The sequence below is a fragment of the Mastacembelus armatus genome, chromosome 20 (genome assembly GCF_900324485.2).
Source record: "Mastacembelus armatus chromosome 20, fMasArm1.2, whole genome shotgun sequence".
Taxonomy (NCBI): domain Eukaryota; kingdom Metazoa; phylum Chordata; class Actinopteri; order Synbranchiformes; family Mastacembelidae; genus Mastacembelus; species Mastacembelus armatus.
Window position 1 is genome coordinate 7,510,658 of NC_046652.1, and position 23,600 is coordinate 7,534,257.

General features: G+C 38.4%; 2 protein-coding genes across 3 annotated transcripts; one reads left to right on the forward strand and one right to left on the reverse strand.

Annotated features, from left to right (window-relative positions):
* The first annotated feature begins 10,751 nt into the window (after positions 1 to 10,751).
* LOC113121698 (corticoliberin-like) lies at positions 10,752 to 11,258 on the forward strand. Its single transcript, XM_026292405.1, has one exon. It carries the CDS (start codon positions 10,752 to 10,754, stop codon positions 11,256 to 11,258), a length of 507 nt encoding a protein of 168 aa, XP_026148190.1.
* A 1,291-nt stretch (positions 11,259 to 12,549) lies between these two features.
* LOC113121343 (tripartite motif-containing protein 55-like) lies at positions 12,550 to 17,944 on the reverse strand. 2 transcript variants are annotated; one of them, XM_026291707.1, is made up of 8 exons: positions 17,617 to 17,944; positions 16,911 to 17,080; positions 16,072 to 16,252; positions 15,783 to 15,878; positions 14,720 to 14,953; positions 14,606 to 14,628; positions 13,306 to 13,430; positions 12,550 to 13,222 (listed from the first exon to the last, which is right to left on the reverse strand). In XM_026291707.1, exons 1-8 carry the CDS (start codon positions 17,743 to 17,745, stop codon positions 13,050 to 13,052), a joined length of 1,131 nt encoding a protein of 376 aa, XP_026147492.1. In that variant the 5' UTR covers positions 17,746 to 17,944; the 3' UTR covers positions 12,550 to 13,049. The 2 variants fall into 2 exon arrangements, with proteins under 2 accessions (XP_026147492.1, XP_026147494.1); XM_026291709.1 differs by having other exon boundaries at positions 13,050 to 13,222; positions 16,072 to 16,249.
* Between the last annotated feature and the right edge of the window lie 5,656 nt (positions 17,945 to 23,600).

The following is a 23,600-nucleotide window of genomic DNA, read 5'->3' on the forward strand; positions in this document are numbered from 1 at the left end:
GATCAATGCAGTGATTAAATGTTGGTCACGCATCATGCAAGTCTGGCCTGACATGATGCAATAGTCACTAATTGCTGGCTACATTCACCCAACTGTCCTCTGTTGTAGCATGACAGATGCCGAACAACATCAGGGTCCCAGGGGACATTCCTGAGCTATAAATAATATCACATACATCTTTGCAGGGACCCTCAAGCATCGGCATGCTTGCCTTGATATGTAAATTTAATCCCTGCTCCCCCCCACCCATGCCCTAGAGTTTGAGTAAGTGAAACAATTTAGAAGAATTTCACAAGCTGTCTCAGGTTTAGAATACTCAAACACCCCTGGTTTCTAAAATAACATTTGATCTTAAAGTTCAAGCATAATTTGTACTAAACTGTAATAAATGTATCAGGTTAAAGCTGCCAGATTGTATGTTTATGAAAGTGAGCAGTAATTATGATTTTATTGCTCTGATTTGAATTGGAAAGCCAGTGAAATGCTTGTAAATGCTGAGCAAAAAGAAAACAGTACATTTACATGGGATTTATAACACATTACAAGTACAAATGCAAAGGTGAGTCACTCATATACAGTTTTTGAATGTATCAGCTTTAAATAATGAGTAAAAATAAATCCACATTAGCCACAAACCATGAACGGATCAACAGACCTCCAGAAATCATTGTACATGTGCACTGGCAAAGCACTGGTCACAGATGGACATTGAAGTATCATGGGTTAAGTGCTTCAGATGAACAGATTCAAATATGACCTGTAAATTGAACTGGTACCTCTGTCATCATACTTAAGAATGTCTGTGACCTTTGATACACAAAGCCTGAATGTCCAGTATGGCAGGGCTGCCATCCAGAAACCTTTTTTTATCTAATTCCTGTGAACAGGGAAGCAGCACCTGCCATAAGGAGCACAAAACCTGCACCCCTGAAAAATGAAAAGATCCAGACATCAGTGAACCTTCAAGGAAGTTTCAGATCTCAGTGTGCAAAGCAGATTTCCACCTCCATCCTTCAAAAAGGTTCTTTTCTATTCAATAAACACACCTTCTGACTGTGACAAAATCTAAAGTAGGCATGAGTCTGTTCACAAAGCAAAGCATGACCATTGCTCTTATGGCGCTTTATATTATTTGGTGTTCTTGTTATTTTGTCCCCACTTGCACAGTTTCTCAGGTTAGAAGACAGATGGTGGTCTTGAATCATTCGAGTCATTTTGGACTCCACAGGAAATGAAAAAAGCTGTTACAATGAGCAGTGATTAAAATGGCAGAAGTCAGTAATTCTCTGAGGGAAACAACAGAAGGGCTTTCATTTCTATTACTGCAGATTTTACAAACATCCTAAGGTGTGTCATGAGAACATGGCACACTCTCACACGTGAACTTTTTCACCCTTGTTCCTCAAAAAAGCACCTCGACGTGAAAGCAAACATCACCTGTGCTGTGTTAATTAGTTTATTTTGAGGTTTTTGGAAGACTTTTCTCTGGAGCAGAGATTTATAGAAAGACCTCAGTTTCATTTGCTCATTGCTTGCGAACATGGTGTCAGTCGAGAGTAATGTTGAGGGACAGCTGCAAAGCCTCGACTCCGTATGTATTCTCAAATAAAACGCCACAGTTCAAGTGTCACAGATGATTTACACTAGATAATGAATGCTGGGCCCATTTTGTTATTCTTTACATGCCATTGCAGGCAGATATGAGTGGTGCAACAAAGCAGCATCTAGACTGTAATTTATGAATTCCTTCAGGCAGTGCACAGTTTACTTGTGGTTAGTTAGGCTCCTGTTCCTTCTGCCCTGTTTGGAAGTCATTGCTAACCCGAGTTAAACTCAACTATTTTCAGGGCCTCAGTGATGGCACAACTCAGTTCAGGCTGCATATACTTTGTCTCAGCTCTTGTTCTCTATTGCAGGTTTAATAGTGTGAAGTATTCATACATGCCTCTGCACAGGTACAAAAACAAACCTGTGTGTAGTTTGGCTTCCAGCTCAATGCAGAGCGAGAGACTGGTGTTGCGCCAATGTCCAAATCCCTCATCTAATTAATGTTTACGTAACTGTGGGTAATATAATTTATGCTCACCCATGTTGAGAGGGGTCAAGGAGCTTGGGGAAGCCCACCTTAGTTGACATTCACTTGTGTGGGAGTTGTATGCACAGCCCAGTGAACTGGACACATCAGGTGGGATTGAGAAGGGGGGAGGACACTAATTACAAAATGCAGCTTGTTAACACTGGTCACAGAGCAATTCAGTAATCAGACTGAAAGTTCTTGGAAAACTTGTTGAGTGTAACATTTTGGTTATAATCAATGAATATTTGCTCTCTATGCTCATCTTGTTTAATTTAAGTGGTAATAAAACATCTTTGCATTGAGATAATAACGAGACTATTCTAACAAGCATTACTGATTAGTACGTCAAAGTGAAAATAACAATTAGTTATGTAAATGCAGGTACTCAAATATAATGACTTAGGATGAAATTAATTTAATCTATTTACAGTTTCCTGGAGCAGAATGAACACTTAAGCAATTGTAACCTGCTGCCATCACTGAGCACTTAGAGGTTTTAAAAAATGTGCTGTAATTTAATTTCAAGGAGTCAGGGATGCAAGGCTAATATTAAATGCTGTCGAGGAAAGGGCATGAAAGACGAGCCTCATCTTTTCTCCAGTGAAACATGTTATTTTTCCTTAAGAGAAACATTTTATTAGTCAAATGAGAAAAACCTCAGCTACAAAAAAAAAAAAAGTCTTATAAGGTGGTTAAAGGAAGTGTTTGTTGGCTGGTATAAAGATAGAAAAAGCAGTGCAATGACTCAAAATTGTACTATTATTAGATATTTGTATATTGAGCAAAATAACCTTTTGGCCTATACTGTTATGTCAGAGAATGAAGGTAATGAGTAAAAAGTGTAAAATCACAGCTGAGGTTAAACCATTTTAAGTTATTAGGACAATATTTGTTTTTGTTCCTGGGTGTATATATATATGGCACTATGGCAAAAATACAATTTTGGGGATATCAAAGAAGCTTTTCTGAAGCTTAGGAAACTGGTATAATGTGAGTCTTACAACAAAAAGAGATTTTGAGGCTGAGGCTGGGTGTCATAAGCGGCTTAACTACATACAGAGGTCAGTGTTAGCAAGCGAACTGAAATGGTTGAATCTAGAGATTGTTATTCTAACAGAGGATTCAGAAGTGCAGAATGCTAAGAGAGGCCAAAAGTAGGATGTATAGTCATGAAAACAGATCCTCAGGGAGGCGGGTGCAGAGGTCTCACTCTTCACACAGATAACCGAGTAGGGAAGAAAACAAAACAGGCCAACATCAACACAACACCTGCCAAAGCAGCTGAAGCAGGGACAGTGGATAAATCTGGGAGGATAAAAAGTAGGAGCTTATTGAAACTTCAGTACATTACAGGCAACCTATGACACTGCCATCACGTCAGGAGCTCAGGCAGTGGCTGCGTGAAATCCATACGTATCCTCTGGGCTCAGACACAGCGGTGCTTAAACAGGACACAATGCAAATTCTTTCACAAGACCAATACACCTGGCAGCATAACATGAGTCTGGCAGCTACAATTAAAATCACATTAACAGAAACAAATGTTTTACCATTAAGCACTACATAACAGTAAAAAAAACTGTCTTTATAAAAGAAAGGGGGAAAAATCTTCACTTATTGGGATAGGGTATAAGGATAGGGGCCGGGCACTAGGAAATCCTTGTAAATATCTGATTTATCATATTAATCTCAGCTTTAGTTTGTCACATAAGAAATGAAAAGAAGTTGCTGTAAAAACGATAGATCTAGTTGTCCCCTGTTGATGGTGCTATACGGGCAAAGTGCGTGTGTGCAGTTTCCAAGCTGTCAGTGCAGAGTCTGTTTAAGACAGTTGCTGATGTTATCAAGAAATGTCACGTCTTTGCGTTAATTTAGAAAATGGGCCGATGTTGTCTGTGGCATGGTGGCTTGGTGGTTTGCACTGTTGCCTCATCGCTAGAAGGTTTAAATCCCATTCTTACCATTGTCCAAACACATGCAACTGGCTCCAGACTCCTGTGACCCTGGATGTACCAGAGTAAGTGATGACAGATGGACTGATGCTGTTACATCTCATCTTTTGTCTACCAAACAACAGTATTTAAAGATCTGGGTATTATTCAAATGTAAAAGGTTTGTGCTGCTGCATATACCTTGGTCATAATTTAGTAATCTAATTTAAAGGGGATAGCCAGGCTTAGCTTAGCATGGGGGGAACCAGCTAGTCTTGTTAGATGAAATGTAAATATAATTTACAATTTCACATTAATTTGCTGGGCTATTTCTTGATTGGGAACAGTATCTTCTTGGAGAGCCTGCTGGTATTGGAATTAGTTTTTGTGCAGCACTAATGAGATATTTTAGAAGGCTCTGTTTGTGGAAAGTTATATTTTTGGAAATAATCCATATCTACAGTGACACAGCCAGGGTCAGTTATATCAGGTCCCATGTGTTGCCCCCATCATCAGGAGGTGAGCGTTTGGGGGGACAGTGCATTTCCTGGCACCTCTGTCCGTCTGACAGCTGCCTCTTTATGTCACTCATCCTAGGAAGCGGTGTCACTCTCGAGTCGTCCAGTCAATCTCACTGATGAATTTACAAGACAAGGGCATCTTGCATGTTCAACTGTCTGCCACGTTGTACCTGCATCTCATTCCCCTCTGTCTCACACTTATTTTTTTTCTAATCATAAGCATCTGTGTTGTGCTGTGTGGTCCCCCCTCTCTCGCTCTCTGGAGGGTTAAATCTGGTGCTAAAAGGCTTCTGACAGAGGAGCACTCCAGATTAATGTGTGTATCTCTGTTGATTGATTCATTACATTAGTTTTATTCAACTAGTTCAGCTGATTGATGCTGAGCTCTGGAAGCTTTTAAATTACAGCCACTCAATTGAATTAATCACAGAGAATAAAACTCAGTCTTCAATACCACAAAATGCCTTCAACATCACAATATATTCATTAAAAAATATTATTCATTGAATACTAAAAAAAAACTTTTTTCTCACATTTATAAATGTAGAGAAATGTAGAGAAACATCTGAGACATCTCAGATGTTTCCTGAGCACTGCTGTCCAGTGTAATTGACTAATTTTGACTTTTTGCTGGTGTGTAATTGACTAATTTGGACTTTTTGCTGGTGTTGAGAAATAAACCAAGGAGCATGAACACAAGCAGAAATATTTAAAGAATAAAACAAATATGTGAAGATAATTCACTTTCTGCAAATGTAAACATATTGTCTTGGTGTCCCCATTTACTCCATTTGCCACTCCAAAGAAACAGAGCCAATCCTACATACATTGATTTCCTCATAAAAGACTATTTTAAATGTATTTTATGAAAGGTTTCCTCCCACAGTCCAAAAACATGTATGTCAGGTTGATTGGTGACTCTAAATTGCCCATAGGAGTGAGTGTGAGTGTGTGAGGTTGTTTGTCTCTATGTGGCCCTGTGATGGACTGGGGACCTGTCCAGGGTGTACCCCTGCCTTTCACCCAAAGAGAGCTGGGATAGGCTCCAGCTGATCCCTGTGACCCTGGTTAGGAATAAGCGGGTATAGATGATGGATGGATGGGTGGATGGATGGATGGATGGATGGATGGATGGATGGATGGATGGATGGATGGATGGATGGATGGATGGATGGATGGAAAAACAATAGATCTCACAAACACAGCTGATGTCACTGCATCTTCACTGGCTTGCATCCTGTCTAATGTAGTGGAGGACATTACGTGTGCTTGAAGGACTTGAAGTTTGGGCACATGGCAGCAGAAACACCCCTGCCTGTACACATATACTGTATGTAGAGAGGGCATGGTTTCCTGAAAACTTTTAGTCTTTTCAATGAATTTGTTACTAAGAATAGGATTTTTTTTTTAATGATGACATTACAATGTGAAGATGTGACATAGCTACTGTCAATTGTGTATTTTCAAATGTGTTGGATAGATTGTGTGGCTACAGATGTGCTTTTCCATTACAGTGAAGTCTTGGCTATTCTTTTGCTGACCCAGAATAATTGTGATTTGTCTAAAACAAATTGCTTGTAAAGATGGAAATAAAATATTACATAAGGGAATGATGATTATATAAGAGCAGACATAATTAATTTTCTTTGTAAACTGGTGAATTTGTTTTGGATTTGAACCCAGTTAAAGCCCCTGATTGCTATAAGACAAACCAAAATGACACATGACCACAGAGAGAAAAAAAATCTGTTCAACTATTTCAGCCTTTTAGCCTGTGATTGTTACATGAATTGAATGTAGCTGTGTTAAAAGAAAAACAGACTTTTTTTTTAAGGCCACTGATGCCCAGGGACAAGCCTAGCCTAGCCTCTGAAATAATGACAACCACTTGAAATGTTTCTTTTCTCTGATGGTCTTCTGTCACATTGACCCATATGATAAATGTAAGTGTCAGCGTAGTCTGCTCTGAGGGCTGAAGTCGTTGTGTCCCCCTGCCACTGGTCCCATTTTGCAGCTGCATTAAAACTTGACAGAATTACTGTGTTTAAAAAAAAGAGTCAAACCTGACCCATGTCACTAAATAATGAAGATAGTATCAGCATTATATGTTTAGATTAAGCTGCACAAAGAGACAATAATGGTCAAAGTGTGTTATTAAATATAAAAGAAAACTAGGTTACAATTTTGGTAGAATGGCTTAGGCCTAGATTTCTCTGCAGTTATAGTTTTTGTGACATAATGAAGCAGTCTACACAGTCTAGTAGACACTGCGGTTACCTGCATTTGAATAAAACATGTATGGCACATAATGAATGAAAATATCATCTAATAACATAAAATCATATAGAAAGGCAAAAAAAAAAAAAGCACCAGGCAGCTGCTGAACTGTCCATATATCATTTTATGGAATTCAAAAAGGCAAAGTCTGTGAAACATATAGTGTATAAAAACTGAGTCCTATACATTTGGTTTTGACAGAATGATGAGACAGACATCACGTGTCAGTGATGGAGGAAATAATATTAATAAAAGACGTTCAATTTTGAAAATTCAAGACTGTGTGTCCCAATCCTTTAAAGTCTATGAATCCAGATACGGACCAGTGACGTGGCCTGTCACTAAAAACATTTATAGCCCTCTTCCTTTTGTCCTGTTCTACACTTAACCTTTGCTCAAAGCCACAGTGCCAGCTGTTGAAGAAAGTTATCGAGACATTTATAGACATGACACTATACAGTTATGACCCCTTTTAAAAGATTTATGCCTTCAGCAGGAACCAGTGGGCTTGGGGCAGAGTTTCACAGACACAATAGAAATGTCATGAATGAATCTGCTGGATTGGGTTTGATGCTTTTACATAAAAAACAGGCCGTAACATTATGCATAGAGATATGCGTAATCCAGTTGGGGTGATAAGTTCCCTGTTTGTTCAATCTTAAATGGAAAATCCATAGTTGTGAACAAAAATGGGAATTTAGACACATGGGGGATTGTTTCCTTCCAAAACACCAGTGAGAGGAAATTGGCATATTGTGAACAGGCATTAGTGAAGCTTCTGATTTAACACTGTCTGTCCAGTACTACATTAGACATTAGAGCAGCCCTGTGGGCTTTTGCTGTATTATGGAAGGCATTGTTTCACACATATACAAGTACACACGGTTCAGTTGCATCCAAGCTGTAAGAGAGACCCAGCTGTCTCACATTTAATTTTTCAAACTGTGTTTCTACAGTGTCACATTGCTATATTTTATCATTTCATTGTTTGTGCCCGTAAACTGATGAAACACACATCAAGACGAGTGTAAAATCGTTCCACTTTAAAAGCACCTGTCTTCCACTGAAGAATACCTCAAGATTTAGTAAACCAGAGGGAATACTGAGCACTGTTTTTTGTCCTGCATAATTAATGAGTCTGTTCAGCCTCAAACTGCCATGACTGAACATTATCATACGTTTAAACACTATGATTGTTAACTGGTGCACTAGTTGTATGAAAGCTTTGTGTCACTGTCAGTTGTAAGATGAAAAATGTCATTTCTGTAAAAAATGTTCCATTGGTTTTATGCTCAGGATAAAAGGCTGAGCTCCCACATTCGTTAGAGACATGTTTTTATAAGAGTTTATTTCACTGGGCTATAAACTAGTAGGACACCTGAGCTACAGGACTGAGGTTGTGTCGTCGACTCTGATCAGAACCAGAATACCTGTCTGTACTTATTTAAACAGCCACGGTGACCTTGCGTATCAAAGTTAAGGAGAACACATGAGGAATTAGGAAGAATCCAGCTTCATCCACTGGGGAAAAATGTCTATTTAGTAAGGGGCAGTTCAACAAGAAGCACTTGTCCCTCGTTGTTGCAGATCATAATTAGAAAGGCAAATGATCGATCTAAATAATCTGTTGCCATGGAGTTTGTCCGTCTGGCAGCAGTTCTGAGAAATCACTTGTCAGAATCAGTTTGCAGTGTCTGCTGTGTAAATCCAACGTCAAACGCTGAGGTCCAGTTGATTTAAAAACATAATTTTTAAATATTTGTTTTTATTTTCACAGACAGACAGAGTCAAGGGTCGTGTTAAGTGGCAACATCCCAATTTCCCTGCTGGAATTATTAAGATCTTATCTAATGTAATCATCTGAGGGACTTGCTGTAATTGAGGAAACAAAGGGATAATAATTTAATCCTGAGTGTTTTCCGGTTTGGCATCTCAGGAGCGGATTTCTGTCCTGGTGATGGGATGAGGGACAGTGATTTCAAAATGAGGTGACATGAGCTGACCACAAGCAGATGCTTTCTCTTCTGGCAGGGTTTTCTATTTGTGTCAGCCAACATCTTTCTCATGATGGGACCTGACACTTCCCCTGGAGCAGCACAAAGCACAAAAAGTAACAAAGTGAGGCAACAAACTTAAATATCCACAGATAATATATGGATTTTTGAGATGACAGAATTTTTGGAGAAGAATCCATTGTGCACCCCATTTACACAATCAAATTTTCTCCTCCCTCAAATTGGCTGTGTTTTACTGAGTACACAGTATGGGCCAAGTCACTCTGACCACTACAGATAATGTATGCCTGCAACATTTTTCCTGGGCTGAATGTCTGAGTGAAATGGATTTACTATTATGGATTAATGAAGAGGTTCTTACCACATAGTAAAGACTGACTGAAACATGTAGAGTTGATGTTTAAGTGCTTGTTCATTATTAACATGTTTTTTTTTTTTTTTACTATAAATGAAGTGTGAAACAGAGTAACCGACAAGTTTAAGACCCAAACTCTTTAAGATTGTAAGACTGGATATTGGATTCAGGTCTCAAGCCTGAAGCGCCTGGCTTGGTGGTTGGGCACTCTGGAGTGAGGCACCCAGTGGCAGATGTAGCGATATACATATATATATATATATATATATATATATAAGAGCAATGAATCACTGGGGGACTCTGTCCAAATACTAGCCTGAGTGTGTGTAGTCTGTGTGCAGTCACTGAACAGCACAATCTGTGTGGGAAACCGCTTTGGAAGCATTATTGGGGAACATGAAGAAACAAAATCAGGTCTGCAGATTGCACCAACATGCAACTGGTGCACCTGCAACTATGTGATGGGTGTTCAATATGCTAATGTTCATTCTACACTGTGTTATTATGGTGGGGCTCATGCTAACTTGGTCAAAGAGCAGTGATTGTAGTTTATTGCTTGTAATAGTCATAGTTCCTTCACACATAATTCTGAAAATGAGCTGTGATTTAGAGGCAGAAACACAATTTCAAACTTTACTTAACACTTTTAAATTCAAACATCATTTATTTTGAGCCAACTCACTGAAGAGAAAATGCCAGCAGGTGTGGCACCTATAGGTCTGTTCTGAAAGTACAGAGGTAAATGCCTGTGCACGCCAGCGCACACTCACATATGACTCATCTCATTTTAACTAAAGCACTTTGTCAGTGGCGTCCATTCACGTTACACCCGTGCAAGAACGCGCAGACTCAATCTCATCTTGGAGCGCGACACTTACAGTGAGCTTGGCTATATAAGCCCATTCAGCATCTACTCCTTAAGTAACTACAGACTTCTTTCTTCAAAGAAGTGAAGGAGGGCGGCATCTCACCAACTACCTGGCAACCTACACGGCTGTACTGGAAGACTAAAGGTATGGAAAGCTTCATTTATTTGACCGATATTGTGAATTTGTCGTCATGTCTCCTTATTCTCATTTTCCTGAACGACTTAACTCCGGATAAATCTGATAAAAACATCTTGCGCTTTGGCTTCAGAAACACTGAATGTTTTTACAGACCACAAAATGGATGTTCCTCTTTATTAAGTGTTTTTTTATTTCAAACTTGATCTTGTTTTATACTAAGTCCAATGAATGCATAGACTGTAGGAAATAAGAACAATAATGTAACTTCCAGTCTATCAGTTGCGGAGCCAATAACTCAGTCTCTTTACGCGCAAATATTGCACATTGCAGAGCAATTTCACGAGACACTGCGGGTGAAGACAAAATCTCTTAGCACAATAAATAAACTGTAACACATTAATTCATAGTTAAAACCCCGTTTGATTACTGTAATACCTGTTTTACGTGCGTAAATTCCTCTTTACGCAGCACAATCAACACTAGAGTCAAGGTGAAAAATCAACATATATTACATAAAAAATAATCCAGGAATTCCTTTTTCTTCTCAGATTCCCGTTGATATCCTGACATGAAGCTCAATTTACTTGGTACCACCGTGATTCTACTAGTTGCCTTCTTACCGCGCTATGAATGTCGGGCTATTGAGAGCCCTGGCAGTGCCCTGCGCGTCCCAGCTCCCCAAATCCCAAACTCCCAGCAGCAACAGCAGTCTGGTCCCATCCTGGAGCGCCTGGGAGAGGAGTACTTCATCCGTCTGGGCAATGGGAACTCTAACTCTTTCCCATCAGCAGCCATGTACCCCGGTGGATCACCTGCCATCTACAACAGAGCACTACAACTCCAGCTGACGCGGCGTCTTTTACAAGGTAATGTTGGAAACATCAGGGCGCTCATAAGCGGCTTCGGTGATCGCGGTGATGAGTCCATGGAGAGGGGAAGGAGGTCCGAGGACCCTCCGATATCCCTGGATCTGACCTTCCACCTGCTCCGGGAGATGATGGAAATGTCCAAGGCGGAACAACTGGCTCAGCAAGCGCAAAATAACAGACGAATGATGGAGCTCTTCGGGAAATGAAGACCTCTGCCCAGTTCCCCCTCCAAAGATCCTCTTTCCCCCATTTTTGTTTCTTTTTTGGCATTTATACCATCAGCACAAAACATGCTCTGTGCAATATAGTGCTGCTTTGTCACTCTTATTTATAGCTTTAACCTCACACTATGGAGCATAACAGGCTTGACTAATAATGATACCTTGCCATTTTAATGTTGGTGTAAAATGTGTAGAATTACACACATGCATATTTGAAATGGAATCATTTTTGTTTGAATATGAAATCCTGCATTGGCAAAATTGGCATTTAGTTTCAGATGAATCACTGTATTTATGATATTTATGTTTATGAATAAACTTATGTGCAACCAGTCACTTTCTGTTGTGCAAGAGAATGCCTTATATTTTGAAATAAAAAAAATCAAAGCAATGCTCAATTTCTCTGTGGATATCCTTATATATGGGTTAGTCCCATTAAAAAGAACTACTCCCAGTTACATTTAATTACTAATTTGACTAACAAATGTGAGGAACATTCATACAGTTTAATTTCTCTGAAACCCTTAATCCTCAAGACACAGTTTGCATTATACCAAGAAGCAGCCAGAGAGCTCAAAGATGCACCTCTGACTGCTAATGAGTGTGAAAGACTATGCATGCTGAGCTGATCTTTGACCCACAGAGTCGGGGTAAACCAAACAAGAGCTGCAGGTGTGAGTCATCCTACTCTGTTTGGCCCACTTAGCAACTTGGGGCTTGGTGCTGCATTGAGCCCATTTGTAAAGGAACCAACTCACTGAGAGATGGTGTAAAATAATTAAGAGGGACACGGTGGTGGACAACCTCAATATCAGAGCCTCATGAGTTATGGCCCGATCATCACAGCAGTCTGATATGTACAGCAGGTTGTAGACATGATCACATAGTACTTATGGTAGTGTTTTAGTACTGAGAGATCAGCTGTGTGAACCAGCCATAAAAAGATACTAATGCCTTTTCCAGACACATTTTTGTTGGTAGAAATAAATAAAAAAAGAGCATGAAGACGAGATAAGGGAAGGGAGGAAGTAAGTCTTCTTTCATTACCCATGTACACACAGACATTCAAACAGATTACACAAAATGGTATTTCATTAATTCAGTCCACACACAAATCTATACTACAACAATGTGTCTGTTAGCTGAGACTAAGCACTCTAGTAGTATTTGTTAATCTAGTACCAAGCAAGACTTAAGAAATACAATAGGTTGTTGGTACAATTCGGTTTTAATGACACATAATATATAACACAGTGTAGCACTGCAAACTGTGATGTTTTGTCCATAATATACCTGTTACACAACAAAAAATCTAATATATAATACAGGCTGAAATGTCACAGTAAGTTTTTCATTCATAAAAAAGTATGGCAGTGTTGTCATGCTCACTAATTACATAGTTTAAGCAGAACTGAAAAAGGTCAGCTTCATCTGAATTCTGGAAATAGCCAATAGACAGTAATAGCCTATCTGTCATTCAGTCCATAATGAATAGAAAGAACCAAAACACTAGTTAATCAGAAAAAAAAACTTTCATGATTTGTCAGTATGCAGTGATGCATCCTAACACAATCACAATAGAAGAGAAGTTACTATTCTGTCTCATCGTTTACGTCTACCTCAGCAATCCAGACTTTCCTTTTGAACAGATCTAAATAAGTCACAGTGTTCCCCAATCTGTGAGGAAAAAGTATCACAAACGGCCTCAAATCAACACACAGGAGTAACATTTATCCTGCTCCTGCTTCATGTGTTGTTTGGGCTGGTATCTGACAGCTAGGTCGAAGCAGCGCTCCCAGCATCCTGGGGGGAGGAGTTAATCTGTGGAGGGGGAGAAGGTTGGACAGAGACAGCTGTAACAGTACTACTTCCAGAAACAGTAAGGGCCACCTCTCCTTCCTCAGCACCCGTCTCTCCATCCTCATCTTCCTCCTCCTCATCTTCTTCATCTGTGGAAAGAAAAAAAAGGTCAGACCATGACAAGTCTGAGCTGAAAGCAATGAGAAACTGTGATCATCAACTCTCCCTTCACCTTGGATGAAGTCAATGCTGCGCAGAGCCATGGCTTCTTTCTTGAAGGTGATGTCGTAGTGATCCATTTTTTCATAGCCACGCTCAACTTTAGCCAAGTGTGATGTATTGGATGCTACAGAAATCCTGAGTGCAAAATGTACAACAAGCATATGTATTGAAATTATACAAAAGGAATTGTTAGGATTTTATTAATACTGGTCCTGCTTATCAATAAAAACTTATTGATATAGTGATAGACACTGCTCTTCATCTGCCATAGGGTTTCTGCAGGTTTCATTAAGTTTGACCAGGTTGAATGGAACGTATGACCTGTTTCACATCCAGGAGCAGCATTAAAACAGCATTAAAACTCTGCACTAGTAAAACTTTTGTGTATCATCGATATTTTTTCTTAATTTAATAGAAAGTGCAACATTGTGCAATCAGCCCTTTATCCTTTAATAAAATTATGAAGTGACTATGGTTTTCTTGTAACTCTTGTTGATTTGGCCAGGGAGAGAACTGAAGGTTGATTTAGGGTTGTTGTTAATTTATGTGTGAGTGTGAGATCTAGAGACGACCGGCTGATTATCTTACACACCGTTGGTATAGGAAAAACAACCTCCAGACAGAGGCTGGACTGGTATTCCTTCATGTTGAGAGCAAGGTCAGATCAAACAGCCAGCTGCATTAAAATTTAAGTTAGTGTTTAAACTTAAGCTGGACTGTAATTTTGTAAAGTTAAGGTTAACGTTTAAACTTTAGCTGGATGACAGCTGCTACAGAGCTGGTGGAGAAGCAAGCCACTTTGTCGAGAATATCAGAAACACTGAAAATGGATGGAGTATTGTTCCCATGAGATTGCCAGCATTTCCACAGGTATATGAAAATGTTCACATAACATCTGCTGTAAGGCTGTTGTTTCAACGGCAGTTTGTCAGTTTAGCATTTTAACCTGTAAACACTAAGACGAAGAGACTTTGGCTCTGATTGATCAGTGAGCTGCATCATTTTAAAACCGGTCCTTGTCACTGACCCCTGTGTGTTATGTATCTTCAATGTGTGAGGTTTAGCTCAGTAATCCACACTTCAAGATTGTGTTCAGCACCATTTCACAGGACTACATTTTCTGCAGAATGTGAAAACTTGATTGCTGCATGAGGCTGCTGGTTTTATATCTATGAATAGATGTATATTTTAAATATATTTTGCCTTTAAAATGACAGAATGTTTCTGTTTCTCCATTGTAAAGATATTTGCTGTTGTCTATGTACTGTATCTGTTGGTGCACATACATTTTAATAATCACATATACTCACTTTTCGAGTAGAGGCTTTGTACTCTAAAAAAGGCAGAGAATGCAAGAAGTAAAATACTGGAAATGACAACCATTTAACATATTAACATCAAACCCATTTAGTATTGACTCAGACCTGCAAGAATAAGGCCATCTCTGGCTCCTCCATGGTCTGGATCCCCAACTCAACAATCTTACAGCTCTCCTCCAGATGGTCTCCATACTTCCTGGTCAAGCCCTGGATATAATTCAGCTTATCTTCCTGTTCAGTCATCACCTTCTGACTCATTACCCTCTTCTTCTCTTCCAGTATAGAGTACAACTGGTCAAACTTCTCACACACCAGAGTCTTCTGCCTCCGACCATTCTCCTACATATGCACGAGTGAGAGCAGAGAGGGAGACGTGCATACAGAGGGAAGGATCATAAAAGTCCTTTCACATAGATCATTCATAGCAGTCTTGAGGGTGAGAAAGGTGTAAATGCAAAGGTAGGTCATACCAGAGTTTAGACTAGGTTTGTAGTACTCAAGACTAGTCTACATTTTAAAGGTCTTGGCCTCGTCTCAGAATTGACCTCAGTTTGGTCTTGTCTCGGTGTTGGAAACAGTGATTTGCTCTAGCCTTGGTCTTGTCTTGACTACAACACTAGTGCAAGCTATTTAATATCAAAGATAGAGCTGAAGGCAATGTGGCAGAAGTCATCATTTTCAGTGTATGTTTGTGTAAAGTCTGTTAAAACAAAAATGTTTTGGTTAGCCAATGACTGCCGTATGTGCAGGGAGAACAGTGTCACTCATTCTGCACATCTGTCAAAAGTGATGCCACTGAAGGTGACACATGGGGGAGTGGAGCCACTCCAGCTTCCTTGCCCCTATGTCCAAATATGGCACATCAATTATAGGAGAACTGCCTGTTGTCTCTCCATCAATTACACTGCTTGTTTGTAATGTTGCCAGAGGCAGAATGTCGTGCTCAAATGTGGGAAAAAGAGGAGACAAACTGAAGTATCAAAAGATTAATTTCTGTTTCCCAACCTTTCTCTCTAAGTCTGACAAACTGATAAAAGCATTTGGAGCAGTGGTGACAAGGACCCATGATGTCTGCTTGTATGCCTATGCAGGTGTGTGCAGGTGCATTATCAGAGTAAAGCTTGCTGCGTGAGTGAGTGACCAGGAGCAGCAGCAGTTGAGCGCTGACCTCTATGGCACGACAGGTTTCTTCTAGCTGACTGATGATGCCCTGCACCCTGTTGTTGTTCCCAACCATCATGGCGATGCTGTCATTCAGCTCCATCTGGGGGGCAAGGATGTGGCAGAGATTAAGTGCAACTCACATCTGGGTCAAAATTATAATACACGTAAATTTACTTATTTTTTTATAAAAATGCTGACGTTACATTATGAACAAAAATGCTAGTAATTTATCGGTCTATCGCTATGATAAATGTTACAGAATCTATGACCTCCAAAAGTATTTCAGATCTCACCTTCTTTGTCTGGTAGATGCTGCTTATAGGTTCCACCTCACAGTCTTTGTGAGCTCCAAAAACCTTACACATGGAGCATGTGGGAACACTGTGGGTAATGCAGTAAATGTTGATCTTTTCTTCCATGTGGACATCACACATAGGCATTTCTTCCTTCCTGTCTGGTTCTGGCTTACTGCTGCTGTGTAAAGAAAACAGTGTTACCTTTGTCTCAGGCTGTACATTTCAGTAAATACTGATGTGACACAAACTGTTACTTTGATAATATCAAGGAAACATATCTTACTAGTGTATTGATTACACAGCATATACAGTATATGCCTTGTCACTCATATATATGGGCTGTGGGCACAGGTGCGAGTGCAGGTTTATAATGTAATGTTTCAATTCATTTTTACCCATAACTTCCATTGCAAGGTGATTTTGTCCCTTAAGATATCAAGTTGCCCATAAAATATTTACAGTTTTTAATGCAAAACAATGCCTTAAAATCTTGATTCAGTATGAGGCTGAATATCCTAAGTCTATGAGTCTAGTTAATCATGTAAGTGTTTTGGCTATACAGTCAACTACTCAGTTTAGCGACCTCAATTTTCTAGATAGATGACTATGACCAAAGACATCCTGATATCCAATCCAGCTCTCTGACTCAGAGACTACTGGCACTAAGGCCACACCAGTTCCTGCTACACTTCCTGCCACCAATTCATCTTTGCTCTTCTTCATTATCTTTGTTCACTGCCCTGGTTAAAGACAAATTTGATTGATGAACACTTAACTGTTTTCTTTTGATTTTGTGTTATACCAGGAGAGATACGTGTTTGACCTGTCTCACCAACCTGCGTGACTCCTGCTTGAACATATCAATAATATTCTCAACAAGCAGGTTCCTCTGCAGCCCATAAACACCGTGCCTGTCCAGAACCACCTCATGCCTGCAGGATGGGCATCGGAAGCGGCCACCAGATGTCAATGAGCCACCTCTTGTTGGAAGGTATGGGTTTGAAGCCTGTGAACAGTCACATTGAATATGCTAAATTTAGTATGATCAGCAGGGTGTTATGGATAGAATCAGGTTGGTTGCAAAAGTTAATGAAATTGTTTCACTGAACAGTTATGAAATGTTAATCCAGTGGATTAACAATCCAAAACAGAAAAGTTTATCCCCATCTCTAAAATGTTTATATTGGCTGATAAGTGTTTTACTTGGGGCACTAAAATTTTACAACTAAAACCGAGTTATAAATGTTTTCTTGATGGCAAAGACTGAATACAATAATAATGCTTGTAAACACAGACATTACTATTAATTTATGACTAGTTATGATGGTGTAAAGTGCTTATTTTCTACTTTCATATGAGAACATGCTGTAGGCCTACACCTTAGCCAGTGGGGTTGGTCATACATCTGAAGTCTATGGCAAGTTCAATAATATCAGTGCTTCAAATGCTATAGCTACACTGCTAGCTGGACATGTTGATATGTAAAGGCACCGTTCCTCAAGTTAAATACTTTTCATACAAGCAAAAGGAATAAGTGCTTACCTGGAAAACATCATTGGCACATTTTCTGCAGAGGTTGTGTTGGCAGGGTAGGATCACAACAGGCTTTGTAAACATTTCCAGGCATATGGGACAAATAAGCTGTTTCTCCAGGTTCTCCATGGTATTCATCCTGTAACATACGCGTTCAGTAACACATAATCTGCTGAAAAAACAAATCAGACAAGACTAACTTTACTTGGTAAAGTCAGTAAAGCTAAAGCGAAGACAAAGAGGAGTGAAGTCAGGCCTGCTGTGTGTGCTGTTATCTCAGTGGAGTCAGGTCTGTTTTTAGAAACTACTGCTGTCTCGTCAAAGGTTGCCATTTTTACCGTGCCCATATTTGAAAATGAGCAGGGCAGTGCCGAGCAGAGCTGCCTATAAATGATACAGACACAGACTGAACATTTTTTTCGCTATATACATTACATTTTTATAATTAACATCATCTAAAATCTTTGGTGACCTTCTGAAATCACTAAGAAACATTTTACTGTGAAGAAAGTAACTAACTCTGACAAAGAGTTACATATTTTTTATCTTCTGTTACGCTAGTGCTAATTTAGCTAACTGATGTTATCTTGTTGTGACATGACATTATTTAATAAGGACACGATAATCTAATTCTCAGTACTCAGTACAAGTAAATTAAATAAATAATTGAGTTTTGTGATAAGCAGAGTTGTTTTCCGCTATTTTTCGGTGAAGTTTGACAGTTACATACACATACGCAAAATTAAAGTGTTAAACTTCGTCTTAACTTCCGGTGAAGAAAATGCAGTCGCCATATTTCTTAAGTTAAATTTCATGTTTTAGCTCAATATCAAATTTCATGTTTTAGCTCAATATCAGCACATCTTTATTTAGAACAATGTTAGGTGAAGCTTTTTTTTACTGCACTACGAACATTTTTTTAGTGTTTTATCCTAATTTAAACCGTTTTCGTCCCATTTCTAGCATAAAGTCTGTAACGTCAATTTAGAGCATGTCGTTGATTTAGTTAGTTTGTTGACTCTTACTGACATTGCTAACTAACATTCGTGAGAATTTTTAATTAAGGTGGTCTTTTTCTTTTTAATGGGACATTTTAATCGTGCATACATTTTATATTCGGCTGTATGTAGCTAGCGTTACGTCTCTTAGAAGGTATAAGCAGGTTCCTGTTGAGTATAACAGTGAGCAAATGGGTCAAGGTACCACAGACAGACGATGTCTGCAATTATCCTGAATTTCTACATGGAGGTAAATTAAATAGTGAAAAGTAACCTCTTTCACTCAGGTACTCAAATATGTTCTATTCCATTCATTTTTTTGTTTATTTCTGCTTTATTATATCATATATTTATCCATGTCTTAAGGGTATATCACTGTTTTAGTGCTGGCAAAATTTGGTTTGCCAAGTTTCACATCCTTTCACACTGGTTAGTGTTAAGAAGTGTTACATTTCTATCTCTGAAAGAGTCAGTAATTGTTGTTATTGTTGTTACATTGTGGTTGTTGAATTACAAAATTATTCATTTATGTGCAACTCAATATCAAACTGTGATTAAACCAGCTGAGGTATTGCAATGTCCTAATAGTTACTTTGTTCAGATGTTTTACATTATTTAGCTGCTCAATTTTTATTAATTTTTACATGTTCATAGAATGATGGTGCTAATGTCATATCTTCTGTTTGCACTTTGTCAAATGATTTAGAGAAAATACCTCAGACACATAAATAGTAAAGTATGTTATTTTACAACCTATTAAACCTGCATCAAAGCAGCATGGCAGCAGATCACTTTAGTTGTAGCAGCTTATGATCCATCTATCATCTATCATCATCTATCATACATTATCTAGTTTCTCTAATTCATATATTATGACATCTGCCTTCCTTGTGCCTCTATTGCTTTTGTAAAACGACCACATGGCTATTCACTCAGTGTTTTCCATACACTCAAGAGGTATTGAGTCATAATCAAACATTTTAGACTCAAAATGAATGCCAGCTTTCTTTTCTAATCTGTCCCTCTTTGTTTCATTTGGGGTCCAAACAGGGACATCGGACCACAGGCTAGGAACCAGAGCAGTTAAGACAATAATTATGCACCAGGTTTACAACCAAAGGTGAGAAATGTGTTTTGAAAAGATAAGGGTAAGGTAAAAGGTAAAAAGATAAAGATAAATAAAAATGTAATGGAAATATCACTGTCTTCATTTTATATGCTTAACCGTATGATGATTTGTTAAATCTGCAAAAATGTAAAATATCAGATATATTACATTTTTGTCAAGTAAAGGTATGTACTTTTTGCCTGAATTCTGTTTTATCTTTATATATTTTCCTGTTATCTAGTACAAAAATATTTTCTCAAAACTTTGTGATGCTGTTAGTATACCACCACTACTACAGTCTCATTCAGCACTCTTTAAAAAGGCTGAACGAGATTATGATTACATATTCATTAACAAGAGGCGAGCATGGCTCAAATGCTCACCATTTACTGAAGAAAAGAAAATTCAAATGAGGTCAATTAGGATGTGTTCTAGGCTATGTTTTTGTGATTAAAGCACATTTCTGCTGTTTTTTAATAATACATTTCAGGCCATTACTGACTTTGAAATTTCATTGTACTGTATGTTAGTTAAAAATGCAGTGCAGATTGAAGATGAAAGGGCATTATGAATGCTGTTTTTGAGGCTGGAAGCTGACACTTTAGAGAGCTTGGTGTGCCCCTCCTATTCCTCCAATTTACTGAGTAGTGGCACATGAGGTATTGAGTATATAATTAGAGGGTCTGCAGGTACTGACAAGGCGACAAAGTACACAACATCAGGTGTTAACTGCCCTGCACACACAAAGGTCTACAAGCTAACAAGCATGATAAAAGTGAATATGGGACCAGAATAGTGAGCAGAAGGATGGGTCCCATCTGTTCTCTTAAGTTTGTTAGCTAGAAGTCACATTGAATTTATACAGTTAGTAAGCAGTCACTGTCTAAGTTAATGTCTGCATTTTCACAACAGCTCACTGAGCATGTGATCAGGGAAAGAAAAAGTACTAATATACCACAATCAGATAGAAACACAATCACTTTGCTACAAATTGAACCTCCTAGACCAGTTAATGTAAAAGGCTTAGAGTTGGTGAATTCATGCTTGAAGTAGTTTGTAATTAAAACGGAAAGTTTACCAGCAACAGGAGTAAATATAGTTCTCTTAATCATTTCTGTTGCACACATAAATAAACAACAAATAAACAAAATAATCAATAATGTAATAATTTAGATACTGTACACTTTAAAAAGATTTGACAAGCAGACGTGTGCAGACTTGATAATGTGATAATGATAATGTGTTTTTATTTTTGAATTTTTAGATTGTGAGCTTCTGAAAATCCTCTGTCTCCTTGAAGTTCGTGTGTACTGTAAGACTTGCAGGACATCTGTAGACCTGGAAAAGAGCAGAGATCTTCTCTTGAGGTAGACAGCGACTCTTGCCTGAGCTCTGACATCCTTCTTTTATTGTTGTCTGCTAATTATAAGCCAGGTAAGTGATCATGTTCTGAAAATATTATTAGGCATTACACAATAATCACAGTCAGAATAAGAATTATTTTTATTGGCCAAGTATGTAGTACACACAAGGGATTTGACTTTATTTTCTATAGATGGTATACAGAGAAAGAGCTTCCAGATAAATAGTGTAAGGGTTATACACTGATAACTTTTCCAAAGATATCCCAGCATGGTAATACAACATACTGACCCAGTAATCTTGTCATTCTGAATAATCTACAAAACAGATTTACAGTAAAAAAAAAAATGTATTCCTTGTATAATCCAGCCCAAATATAAATAGACTTGCAAAGATAGATCATTTGCTTGATAAATATAGCAAACTTTTAACTTGACGATAAGAAAGATGAACTCAAACAGCCAGAATTTCACATGGAGTTTTATGTAACATCCTCTACTATACAATGACGTAAAAGAGACGTCAGACTCTTTCAATAGGCACCACTGCAGCTCTTGGTCATGGGAAACTGAGAAGCGCTCAGAATACAAGTGCTTCTCTTAGCCAGGCTTAAACATTCTACCCTCTGCACCATGAGAAGTGCAGTTTGTGTTTTATCAACTTTAATACTTCACTCAAAGTGTAATAAAGCACAGTAATTTCAGCATCCAGCAGATGTTTTCTGTGATGCAGAGACAGTACTAATTAAGCGAGCAATTCACACGGTTTTGTGATTCATTCTGTAAATTTCGGTAGATGGGACGTTTTCTGTGACAGAACATGTGCCCCCTGGAATTAGTCAGGTACTCACCATTTAAATGTATATTTAAGGGTCTCAGCAACAAGTAGCAGACAATTCAATTTTGGCAACAAAATTTACTTGCCCACCTGGTTATGTATATGAATGTGTTTCCATTTATTTTACAGTAAATTGTTACTGCCTTTTCTTAGCATCAATATCTTTGAACATATATAGTGTCAAAAGCTCAATAAACTATCTAAATTTTAGCATTATACTCTTTATTTTGTATGGGAGAGCTGTGATTATAAAGGCAACTGGTCTTTATCACAGTAAAAGGGTGCTATCTAGTGGTTAAAAGAGGGCAAGCACTGGTACCACCTCAGGCTCATTCATTATATTTAACACTTGGATTAGAACCAAATATTTTTTTCCACTGCACACATCCTAATACAGAATGGTTACAAAAAGCTAATATCAGTTTAACTACGCAATCAGTACCCTTTGATTATAAACCAAACCCCTCCTCTTTTAAAGTATACGTGGGATATAATGCAATTGACATTAAAATAGAATGATTCAAAATCATAGTCATTGTCATAATCACATCATGATCTACCCACTCATTAGCAATATAAAGTTTTCTTCCTGAGCTCAGAAGCATTCCTTAAATAAGATAATTTCGATGTCTCTTTTTCAGACAGCCATTTTAGTGATTGTGAATCAGTCATGTCTATCATCTCAGCCATATCCTTTATATCATTAAACAAAGGATGACAAAGTTCCCAGAACAAATAAATGATACTCAGTTTCTCCTAAATCACACACTGGACAGATTCAGCTTTCAACTTTCAATAAATGTACCTAATGATAGTGATGAAAATATTATTCATTAGTCTAGGTATGTGTTAGAGGATGATTCATTTAGAGATGATGTGGAGAATGTGTGAAGGACACCAGGATCTAGATCTTTCTATGTGTATGTGTGTTTATGTGTGGTGGTGTGTTTGTTTATAGATGAACATATGCACCATAAGTACAAAATTGGTGCATGAACAAACTGAGCAATATTTAATGACTCCTGTGAAGCTCACAACATCATCAGAAGGTAACAGATAAATCAATTACCAACACATTTGCCAATTTTAGTAATATAGTATAGTTATATTTATAGTGTCACCAGAGAGTTTTCAGTAAAACTAGAGTCAGGAAGAGGGGGATCATCATGAGCTAGTCAAGCAGATACAACACTTCTGAAGAATTTGTCAATCAATCATTCAATGTACAAGTCAATCACCAAAGCAACCAATAGGATTTACTGACAGAAACATCCATGAGCCCACCCCAAACTGTCAAAACCACCCCTCATGTCATGTTGTGTGCAAAAATGTCGAGCACAGAGAACAGCCAAGGGAAGTCCACAACAATCAAATGGTGAGGGAAAAACATGACACAACTCTTCTTTCTGTGCACATTTTGTGCGCAAGCTTCACATTTGCGCTTGCAAGTTGGATATTTGTGCTCATGAACTGTTAAAACATGCAGGTCTAAATTTTTTACCCCTTTTGAACCCTATGGTTTTGACATTGATGTATTGCCATAACTCAGAGCCAAGAAGAGGCTGAAGTAGTCTTATAGGCCAAAACTGTAGAGAAGGAAAAAGTGTAGGACATGGAAGCACATACAATTAGATGCATGTTAGGAACAATGTTTGATATGCCTTTATCTTCCCAAAATATTTGTAAAT